Here is a 12,292-nt window from a genome sequence, read left to right on the forward strand (position 1 = left end):
TCTTTAGCCATTTTGACACTTTTGGTCCTTGCAGTCAAAACTTTTACATTTTTTCATAAAAGCATGAAAAAAGAACAGTACATGGCAATGTCCGGGCTTTTCATCCTTGCACTTTCTATGTCTGTCATATTTATCAATTCGCAAACAACATTGAAAGCTTTTGGCCCCCGCGTAGCGGGGGTAACCTTTCTAGTTTATATTATTCTTTTATTATATATTGGTTGGGTAAACTTTAATGCATATAATATTAGGTTTTTCAAATCTAAGTTTTAGCATTTTTAATTAATTTCAATATATGCTTATATGTAGAATTTAATAAATGTTATTTATAATATTGTATTATATATTATATTAATATTAATTAATCATATATATTAAATTTATGTTTATGTCTCGATTTGTTTGAAAATTCAAATACGTTAACATATTTAATAGAAATAAATACTTGACATTAATACAATTTGTAGTGTTATTTTCATAACAAATATGTAAAGACATTTAGAGGTATTTTGAAACTTACAAGTAGAAGATATATATATATATATATATATATATATATATATATATATATATATATATATATATATATATATATATATATATATATATATATATATATATATATATATATATATATATATATATATATATATGGTTTTGGGAATACGTGGTTGTTATGTATCTAATATTATATATAGAACCATCAAAAATACATAGTTTTAACAAAATGCAATCAAATCTCTCTACCATGTTTCTTTTATTCTCTATTAAACTAGATAATAGGCTTTGTACATATTTTTATGGAGTTTTAAATATTTAGTTTTGCACCACAAACTATGTATAAAAATACATTATCAACTACTTATAAATTTTTATATTCAAATTTAATATAGAAAATTATAGTGAAAGAGTGAAATTGTTCATTAAAAACTCAATAAACTTCTTCACGTAACATCAATAGGAACCATGTAAGTATATATATGGTAGGTGTCAAATAAAGTTATGAAGTTTACTAAAGGTCTAATATAAACAACATATTTGAAATAGGTAGATGTTAGATATAAATTATGAAATAAAAATAATATGAACTCAAAAACAATAGAAAGAAATTGTGTTTTTTAATCAAAATAAGTCAATTTTAATAGTTTTATACCTATACTACATCCATGATAGCCACATATTTATTTATTTTTTTCTTTCTCTCTCTCTCTCTCTCTCTCTCTCTATATATATATATATATATATATATATATATATATATATATATATATATATATATATATATATATATATATATATATATATATATATATATATATATATATATATATATGGGCTTAGGGAATATGTGGCTGTCATGTACCTAATGTTAGATATAGAACCATAAAAAACTACACAGTTTTAACAGAATGCAATCAAATCTCTCATCCATCTTTCTTGTGTCATCTCTTAGAGCTTATGCTAAGCTTTTTATATATTTTTATGGAATTATATAAGTTTAATATTGCACCACAAACCATGTATAAAAATATTATACCAACTACTTATAGGTCTCCAAATTGAAATTTAATAAAGAAAACTATATTGAAAGATTGAAATTGTTCATTAAAAAACTCACTAAAACTCTTTCCATAAGCCACCATAGAAAAATCGTACAAGTATACATAAGATAAGTGTTGAAGAAGTTATGAAACTTATTAAAGGTCTAATAAAAAACACATTCGAAATAGATAGATATTGGAAATGAATCATGAAATCAAATATAATATGAGTTCAAAGACAATAGGAATAAGCTAACAATGAAATAAAAATATGTTTTATAATCAAAATAAAGTCAGTTGTGATGGTTATATACCTAACATTAGATACATGACAGTCACATATTCACTTTTTCATATATATATATATATATATATATATATATATATATATATATATATATATATATATATATATATATATATATATATATATTGGAGAATTTACACAAAATCTTCGTATCATTTAGATATAGCCTATAATAACGATTGAAATTTCATACCGAATATTCAAAGTTCAACACTAGCACATAGAAAATATCAATACTTTTTCACAATTATCAACGTGCTGTTTCGAGTGAGAAGAAAAGAAATACAAGTTAAGAAGAACAGATACAACTTTAATAAATTAAAAGTTACATTAAAGTCTCTTACTAATCGGTTACTAGAAAACCTAACGTACCAAACCGGGTGACTAACTAAACCCGGTTTATACAAATCCTAATTTCTTTTTTCTGTTTCCTAACTAGCTAACATTCCTGCTTCAAAAACTCTGAACCGGAAAAGGTAAACCGGGCTCGGCGGCCTCCTTCTTCTGCCGCATTTCCAAAACTTTCCGGTGGTTGTTAGAGTGGACTTCGCTGGAGAACGTCGGACTACACGCCGGTCTATATTCCGGCAACAGTCGACCGGATTTGTAGCGGACCCCACATGCATTACAAAGCGTTTTGGCGCCTAGCGGACCGGCTCTCCACTGTGGAGTTTTCTGTACGAGGCAATGACTGCAACGCCTAGGCTGTGAACCACCACCGGCGTCCGCCGCCGGTGGATGGGTTTTCCTCTTCTTCTGTCTCTTCACCGGCGGTTTCCCTAAAATTGACTCGGCGGTTTGAGCGGAGTCATGGAAAAAGAGCCAAGGGTTTGAAGTACATGACGAAGAGGAGGAACTTGAAGTCGACGAATCAGTCAACGGCGTCGTCCCGAGTGACCAAACCCGGCCGCCGGTTCGAGTTCGCTTGCTTCTTGCTTTTGTAAGAACCGGAGTCGTGAAGGAAGGTTTTACGTTTACGTTTACGGTTATGAAAGTTTCCGTTTCCGGCTCCGACTTCTTCTCTGGAAACTTCCCGGCAGGGCACGTTAAAGAGTAGCCACCGGAGAATGAGTCGTCGACGAAATGAGAAACCCATTCAAGGTCTGCCACGTCATCCACCTGTAAAAGCAAAAAAATCAAATTTTTAAATAAATATTCTTCTTTTAAGGAAAGAAAATGGTTTTGAATTTCTTGAAATTGTTACCGGAAGGCAAAGGTCGCTCTCCGGGATAGAGAAAGCCTCGGTATGGCCGATATCGGCTTTTTTGACCGGAGAAATGGAAAGTGGTTTGTCGTTTTTGTTGTCGTGAAGGAGGACATGGGTATCATCGTTTTCTTCCTCGAAGTCACCGTCGTCGGAGAAGTCAAGGAGGCCATCAACGAAGAAGTCGTCGCCGGGGACACCAGTTATAGCGCAGAAATCGTCGGAAAATGACTGTGGGTGGTGGTGGTTGTTTGGTTTAACAGCAATAAAACTGCTTTTCAAAGCCCCTTCTACACACTCCATAACTTCTTGTTGAACCTAAATATAGAAACCTTCAATTAACGAGAGAGAGAGAGAGAGAGAGAGAGAGAGAGAGAGAGAGAGAGAGGGAAAGGGTTTAAGGAGAAGAGAAATTACCGGCGAATTGCAGGAAAAGAGAGGAGAATAATTGAAGATGTTAAGAAAAAGAAGATATGAGTAGTAGTAGTAGTAGTAGTGTTATGGTGTGTTTGGTAAAGCATTGAGAGAGAGAGAGAGAGAGAGAGAGAGAGAGAGAGAGAGAGAGAGAGAGAGAGAGAGAGAGAGAGAAAGAAGTGCTTTTCAAGTGTTAGTGCTTCACAAAAGTATCTCGTCGAGTGTATTTATTTTGTGAACCTCTTTTAACTTCAAATTTAAAAACCGGTATGCTTCTTGTTTGGCACCTTTTGAATCTATGGATGTAAAAATAAAGGACAATGCATAACAATACCACCAAATTTTGTAAATAAAAAAAAAAGTTTATGTGAATAATCCGATTATAGAAGATATATTATTAAAAGTCATCTACCATTGAAATGAATGTCCTTTATACCAAATTTTGTTTATCATTTATTACTTTTTCATATTGGTGAAATTCAAATTAAAAATGAAAGGCACTTTTGCTAAAATACAAACTTACCTAAATTTTGAATTTCAAATTTAAATTTAGGGTGTTGATACAAAAGGATTATATTGACTCATTCTTTTATAGAAGAGACCCTGGTTTAGGATTTATTTACCAAAATAACTCTTCTTTTTATTTTATTAAATAATTGACTTTGCATATTTTTTTAGAAAAAATTACAAGAAATGATACTTCGGTCTAAAACACTTTTGGTTTCCACCATTTGTCTAAAATGAGATCGTTTTGTGTTTTTATTCCTATCAACTTGGAAAATATTATTATCCCCCTTTTATTTATAATTTATGTTTTTTAGATTTATAGTAATTGTTTTATAATGAAAATATATAAAAAAAAAAAAATCATCCAACCCTCACTATAAAAGCATGGACTCTAAGTCCTATCCATCTCTCGATTAGCTTTCTCATCTGGAAGACCTAGTAGTTGTCGCCCCTTCTTGCTAGTAAATACATCCGTCTCATTGCATCCTTTCCCTTTCTATTTCTCAAACCCTTTATCCAATTTTCCTCTTCTATTCTGGTTGATCATTTCCCCAACCATGTCCCACCTCATCCCATCGGACAACCACCCACCCATAACCTATATATAAGAAAATTCAGCTCTCTCTCTTTCTCTTTCTCTCTCTCTCTCTCTCTCTCTCTCTCTCTCTCTTATATGTGTATGTATGGGGGTGTGTGTGTATGTATGTATGTATGTAGGTGTGGGTGTGGGTTTGTATCTATTGTGTTTCCTTCTCTGCCAAAGAAGTTCTAAACAACCACACACCTTCCCATGTTGATCAAACCCTACATTAACGAGTATATAAGTATGTGTGTGTCTTACATGTTTTCAAAATAAAAAATAAATAAAAACCCAAATACGGACGTTAAAAAAACTCAATCAATTTTCTAGGTGTAAACTAGTATTAAATGGAAGAACAAGTGTAACATCCCAAAAATCAACCGTAAACTTTTTGAAAATCAAAGTATATATTTCACTAAAGGATTCATTCATAATCATTAACAAATCATAAGATTATCTTTTCAAGTCATACCCACGCAATCATAGTAAAAATGTGAAAGCTGAGTTCTGTCTCGAAAATCATAACGTAAGATAGAATTGATAAACTATATGTCATGCCCCTATGAGCATGTCCAAATATCCCAATCATGCCAACTCCCCTCCGAGAGGTATATATATTGTTGACCTAATATTGACCACTTCCATCCGAGAGGTCTATCATGGACTTACATCCTTTCTAATTCAACTAGATTCCATTTGAGACGTTTATCTTAGTTGACATACTCATAACATATAGTTCATATAATAAGTAATTTCATGAGAATCCACATGAATGACTAATAAGTTAATCCACGCAATGAGCTAAGTGGTACCGATACTGCCTCGAACCACTACATAATAATTAACCTTAATTTAATAATTAAGGTATATTACCTATCTTTCATCTCTAAAGAAGTCTTTCTCTTTATAATCCCCATCTTATAGAAAAAGGCCATTTTTCCCTTAATCAATGATCTAAGACATACTTTCACTAAAAATTGACTAAAAGTCAAACTAATTAAAAAGTCAACGGTCAACAACGTGGGATCAAACCCTTGGTCGTGTCGTTGTTAAGTCAAGACAAAACAATCGTGGGACTTTCTTGTCCACCGCGTCGTGGTTCCTTTGGTAGAACAACACCTTCATTAAGCTCTTAATTCGTTAAGTCCATGCCTCAAACTTTCTAGAAGGCTTTAATATTATCTTATAGTCCACAAAAATCAAAACATTATGAACATGCACAACTAATACAAGTATCAGACCATTCTTAGTCAAAAATGGTGGAAATGAGGTCAAAACTCCTTTCATGGCATCAAATGGAGTCTAAAAATCAGATCCATAACACAATACTCTAATGGGACCTTAAGTGATAATAAAGTTGCAAACTTTAATCCAAAGTTTTCCAAATCTCCATCCATTTCTCATGAAAGTGGCCAAAATTCACTTAAATCCCTAGATATGTAGAGTAAAAAGCATAAAAATGAGTCTTGATGACTTACAAATGTCCAAAAAGAGCTAATACATCAACACCGCTAACACAAGGCACACAACAAGCTCCAAGCGGTTGATTATTTCCTACTAAAGCTCTAAAATCACCAAAACACAAGAGATTCGAGGGAGGAGAGGCTTAAGGAGGCTAGGGTTCGATCCTTGAACATGGAGGATGAAGGATGGAAGAAACCCTAGGGCTAGTATTTCTTAAATAGAGCCCAAGGCCCAAGATCCATGGTTTTGAACCCAGTCGCCACTTAATGACGTCATCGCGCCGCTGACAACAAGAAATCGCGTTGCGATATAAGATTTTCCCCGAAATCCTTATTCTTAAAAGCCCAAAGTTGATCAATCTATAGAACGAATGTTACAATTCTCCCCTATTTATCTGGATTTCGTCCTTGAAATCCATCTTGGTTATAATGCTAAAAAAAATTCCTAAAAGCAAATCCTTCATGCTTTTTCTAAAACTATTTACTAAATTAGCGTATCAATAAAGGAGTTCCCGATACCACTCGGAAACTAAACATCATCATCATTCAAACCCCACTATTTAAATTGTCACATCTTGCAATAATCAATTTTTCTACTATTGACGGTTCCTTCAATGATCTTGTGAAACCACGCAAACAGGAATTCCCAACACTGTAACCCCAAAATACTTAAACAATAAACCTCCCCAGAATGGGAACCCGTTAGTCTAAAACCTCGAAAATCATACCTTAATTTTGTCGATCAACACTCAATATTACATATCATCTAATCCCTCCTACGACGAGGAATACCCCAACTTACAGTGAACCAAGTATCTGAAAACATTTCGACCAATCAACTCAACAAATTCCCAAATCTGAAGACCATGCCCAAAATGGATGCTAGTGCTTACTTGACTTATTGACAAGTCATCACTATTCCACTTGTCTCAAAAGTATAAAAATTAGTGAATCATAACCTCTTGTCATATCTAAACTCTTGTTTTGGGTTAGGAAAATGTCCTTACCAATAAATCCTCAACATACACTACTGTGAACCTTATTGCTCATAATTTCCTAAATTAGTTTTTCGTTACTTGTAGTCGAACTCAATAGGAAACTTTTAATGTAAAACTATAACCTCCCAACTAGTTAATATCCACTAATGCAATACATTCCTAATACATACCGTTGTTACCAACTCTACATCAGCATATTGATTCCCATGAAAGGTCTATATCAGTTATTGCCATACTGGGAATTGATCAATTCCCCCGAAGGGTCTATCATGATCATCCAAACCTTGAACATTTCCCCTAATGGCCTATCATGGTCAAGCATACTAATCTTTATTCACCCTATACGTGGACAATTTAACACATAACATCCATATATCACATGATCTAAACCTGACGGGTTCAACCCACATAAGTCACATACATGTTTGTTCACGATATGTCATAACGCCATCTAACCATTAGAATGATAAGCTCACAACATAATTGTTGGATTAGGTGTCTAAGCCAATAACTAAATTGGTATACACTTAAATTATTAGCAAAGTCTTTCTGAGTTGCCCTCAAACCTAGTAATTAAATAGGATGACTTTTAGAGAGAGATACCGATTTATTGATTTATTATATGATTAATAAATAAAAATAAATGATTTATTAATATATTATGAGAATAATATATTAATTAGGAATAATATTATTTAAATAAGAGTTAATTAAAATTAATTTTGGGATTAATTGGATTAATTAAAAGGCAGGGGCCTAAGCTATAATTGTTCAATAGTTGAACAAAAGGGTTCCAAATCCTTCCCCATTAGAGGTGGACGGTTTTGAGGGAATATTTTAGGGTTTCTAGAATATCCCTTGAAGATGATTAGAAAACCAGATAATTGTCTGATTTGAAATATTATTATTTTAATCAAATAAGGGTTATCTAGGGTTTTCCTAACAACTATAAATAGGCCCTTACCTCTTCATATTTTTGGCCATCACTTATCTCAAGATCATAGCCGAAATTATCCCTCCCCTCTCCTATTTCTTCAAGTTTCCTAGTTGTTAAGGTTTGTGTGTGAACCATCAGAGGCACGAGATTTTTGGTGCTTACTTCCAAGAGCTATTGAAGAAGGATTTGATTAGTTATTTACAATAATAAATAAAAGGTATGTAAATCCTAACCTTTTTGATTTTTGAAATTATTAGGGTTTCCATAGGGTTCTTTTGATGTTCATAGTTTATAGCTTTCGATAGTGAAAACATAGATCTAGTTAGGTTGCATATGGACTGAAGGGTTAAGTTATTATCCGTCACATGAATTTTTTTTGGTAACCTATAAAACCTATCAGTGGTATCAGAGGCACATGTTTTCAATTGATTTTCATAATAGGCAGTGTTGTAAAGCATGCCGAGTTGGCCGATTACTCCTCCGAGTACTCGCTACTCCCCCTTGCTGAGGCGAGTTACATAATCTCGAGTACTCCCCGATCGGCCCCTTACGAACTGAGTAGTGCTGTGAAATTCGGTCAACTCGGTGATTAATAGGTATAATATACTTAATAATTTATTATTTAACACACACATGTGATTATTACTACATATATATCTTATATTTTCAGTAAATATTCACGAAGTGAGACCATTATATGTTTTTCATTTTTTGTGTATTCACATGTATCCAATTTTGTTATATATTCCAATCAACTTATGATTTTATCTTATGATTTTGACATATATAATTTCCCTAAAAATATTTCTACACAAATTTCCAAATCCGAGTACTCCTCGAGTACTCCCGGGTACTCGCTACTCGATAGTCGGCCGAACAGGTACTTAGTAACGAAAATTTCGACTTGGGCAAGGGTTCTTGAAACCCTTGCTTCCTCCCTAAGTTTCGAAAATTTAGTAGGGGTATAAGGTTTCCTAATTTGATAATTATTGTTTTAATTGGTTAAAATAGAATAAGTAAAATTGGATAATCGTTATACCCCAATTTCCAAAAAACCTAGTAGGAAAAGGATTATGATTAAATTTAAATTATTTAATTAATAGTGTAATAATAAATAATTATTTAATCCTTATATGATTTAAATTAATTTAATTAGTACTTGATTAAAAGATAAATTATAATTATAATTGGTTTATTTTTAAAGTTAATTAATTTTTATATTAATTTTCGAAAATTTAAAATTAAACCCAGTATTTTAGAAAAGGTTTAAAATATATTTTATACCACATATATATATATATATATATATATATATATATATATATAATTAAATGTTTAATATATTATATGTATAAGACAAAGTCCGTCAAATCAATAGTAGGTCTCATTCACGAAGTCATACTATAAGGAGAGTTTAAGGAAGCAACATATAAAATGACCATCATTGAGTATCCACTATTACCTACCGCTCTCTTGTATGGTGGAGGCTTGTTAGCGTAACAGGTTTGATATGACATAATCTCATTAATAAGTATAATGATATAAAGTAACTAAACTATTTTTAAAAAATCTCACTCTTAGTTACTATAGAAAAACTGTGAAAAGTATGCTAATCCATAAAACTACACATTATGCTTTACATGTAGTTAGTGGAGTGTGTGTGCTTAACCAACGCACTAATAGTGACTGTAACGAGTAATAATAGGCATCTCAAAAATTATCATTGTTAATGGGGCACGTATGGTTAACCGACACATTAATTAGAGATGATAAATGAGATCGAGAGTGCCAAACATATTTATATGGTTTATTCATATCTTGATTTTGATCATCGGTATCTCAGTAAAAAAACAGAAGAACATAATCTGAGAGTAGACATGCCATTGATAGATTCAAAAAATCTAAAAAGATCTAGGAGTTTCATAGTTCAAAATTGGTGAATTGCTTTTACCTACCTTCATAAATTCATGATAAGATTACGACATCCCTTTTCTTAGTTGTGAATTGTTGTATTGGATCCTAGCCTTAAATATTATTATGGGTTAAAATATTGAGGATTATTATCATCTAACTAAAACTACTTTTTCTTTATAGATATCTACTTTTGGTGATGCTTATGCTCCTCAAAACTCTACCCATTGCTTTTCACTACTCTCGATTGTGTCTAAGGTGACTTTGGATGGCAACAACTACAATGATTGGATGCGCAACATCAAGATGGCTCTTCGATACATGGGCAAAGAGTATACCCTTGAGAAACAACTTATCGAGATCGATGAAGCCACTGCTACACCGGAATAAATAGCCTACTACAAGAAACATTATGACGATGAGACTAAGGTTGCTTGCATCATGGTTGCCACCATGATACTTGAGTTGCAAAAGTTCAATGAGGACTAGTGGCCATACGAGATGAACTTGGATCTTGTGGAAAAGTTTCACTAGAGAGCTCGTCAAGAAAAGTATGAGGTTGTCAAAGCTCTAATGGGTTCCAAATTAAAGGAAGGAGAGTCTGTCTGCAACCACGTGCAAAGAATGCAACGATATGTGGAACACCTTGAAAATCTTAATGTGAAGTTCACGAGGAGTTGGCCATTGTGCAAAATTGTCTTGAGCACTGTGACCGCTACCTTCACCTAAAGGATCACAAATACTCTCAGCAAAGGTTTGTAGATATTCCCACCCTCCAAGAACTAGGAGTTTATGATGGCGTCTTTAGGTTGTTTAGAAATAAAGGTTAGGAGAGTCTTCTTACCTTGGCACCAATGGAATCGTATAAAAACACAACTTTTGAATTCTTACAATCTTTGGAATTCAATGACAATGCCAAAAGTCTCTCATTCATTCTCATGAAATTGCAAATTTTTCCGAGTCTAAATGATCTTAGTAGGTTTGTTTGGGATTTCTACATACAATACTTATGGTCCCAAATTAGGATATATGCGAGAGAAAAATACCCCTTTCAAACCCCAATCCAAAGCCTTTTGGAGGGAAATCACGGGACTTGATGTGTATGAGGCTCGATCCGCCAAAGCATCCTAAATCATCCATCCGGTCTTAAGGGTGTCTCTCCGAATTATTGTTGATATTGTCTCTCCCCCCAAAAGACGTTAGCAGAGCTGGTAAAATGGAGCTAGAAATTCTTTGGTGCATGGTCATCGGCTTGAAGAGACCACATTTTGGCGCATTCCTTGCTTCCAAACTTCTCAAGGTCTCCACTAGCGATTTCGGCCCTACCCATTGTGGTGGCATTATCACTTATCTTGCCACCCGCCTTACATGTGCTGAGATTTTTTAGAGCAAGTGCCAGAATCTTGAAAAAATCACACAAGGCTCCAACACCATCACATCCAATGTCCTTGTGGCTTCATCTTTCTTCCGTAGAGAAAATGACAGTAGTCTCACATGGTTGGTGTAGGGTGCACTACAAGAAAAAGACCCTTTTACGATGTGCAAAACACGACGCTCTTTGATTTATGTTACGCATTAGAGAGCGACATTAAAAAGTGTTATCTCTTCAAAAAATTTAAGGATTTAGGTCGCGCATTACTGAGTGCCCTTAAATTAGTGTCTCATGTAAAAATATTAAAAACACGGAAGGCACTTGTGTGTCATCTGTGAATGTCGTTTTATATTTTTTTTAAGAAACGCGCGTCTCGAAGGGAAAATGAAATCCCTAAATTTTTTAAACCCCACCTTCTTCTCCCTCGTCTCTACCCCTCTTTTCCTCTTCTAGCCTCAAATTAAGGATCAATTGCTTCACATCATGTTTTAGGTTAAGTGTTTGAGATTTCTTCCAAATCGACCCTCACACTAAAATTATGGATCAATTTTTTAAACCCCCACCTTCTTCTCCCTCGTCTCCACAAACACACCGTCATCGGATTCCTTCGCTTCTTAGGTGCTCCGAATTCTCCATTGCTTCTTCTTCAGACTTTCCTTACACAGTGTTGTTCATGGGTTTAGCTTAATCCTTTACCGGGGTTAGCAAACACATTTATCACCTATTAATTTCATATATATCATTGACCGTGTCTTTCGATTCTTCCCACCACTCCAATCTCTAGTTTTTATTTTGTTTCCACCTCCTCCCATCTTTCAATAACTGTTCTTCTTCATCACCTTCTCTTTTTCTTCTTCTGCGAGGGTTTTCAGAATAACTTTCTTCATCCGCAAATCCGGCCTTGAACCACCAATATTCTCGCCTCCATCGTCGGCAGTAAGAGTGATCTACTTGGACCCTGAAAAATAGAGCAATGAAGGGGAAGATGTGGTGGTGTTCTTGTGTCTAATTGATTTCAGCCCCTTCGCGACCACACATAGTTCCCATCAAAAATTATG

The 12,292-nt window shown here is 33.7% G+C and overlaps 1 protein-coding gene across 2 annotated transcripts; it reads right to left on the reverse strand.

Annotated features, from left to right (window-relative positions):
* Window positions 1-2,137: 2,137 nt before the first annotated feature.
* LOC111897454 (GATA transcription factor 6) lies at window positions 2,138-3,673 on the reverse strand. Of its 2 annotated transcripts, XM_023893418.3 has the most exons (3): window positions 3,470-3,673; window positions 3,053-3,370; window positions 2,138-2,967 (listed from the first exon to the last, which is right to left on the reverse strand). In XM_023893418.3, exons 2-3 carry the CDS (start codon window positions 3,353-3,355, stop codon window positions 2,302-2,304), a joined length of 969 nt encoding a protein of 322 aa, XP_023749186.1. In that variant the 5' UTR covers window positions 3,356-3,370; window positions 3,470-3,673; the 3' UTR covers window positions 2,138-2,301. The 2 variants fall into 2 exon arrangements, with proteins under 2 accessions (XP_023749186.1, XP_052625309.1); XM_052769349.1 differs by lacking the exon at window positions 3,470-3,673 and having other exon boundaries at window positions 3,053-3,463.
* Between the last annotated feature and the right edge of the window lie 8,619 nt (window positions 3,674-12,292).

This window comes from Lactuca sativa, chromosome 3, assembly GCF_002870075.4.
Source record: "Lactuca sativa cultivar Salinas chromosome 3, Lsat_Salinas_v11, whole genome shotgun sequence".
Classification (NCBI taxonomy): domain Eukaryota; kingdom Viridiplantae; phylum Streptophyta; class Magnoliopsida; order Asterales; family Asteraceae; genus Lactuca; species Lactuca sativa.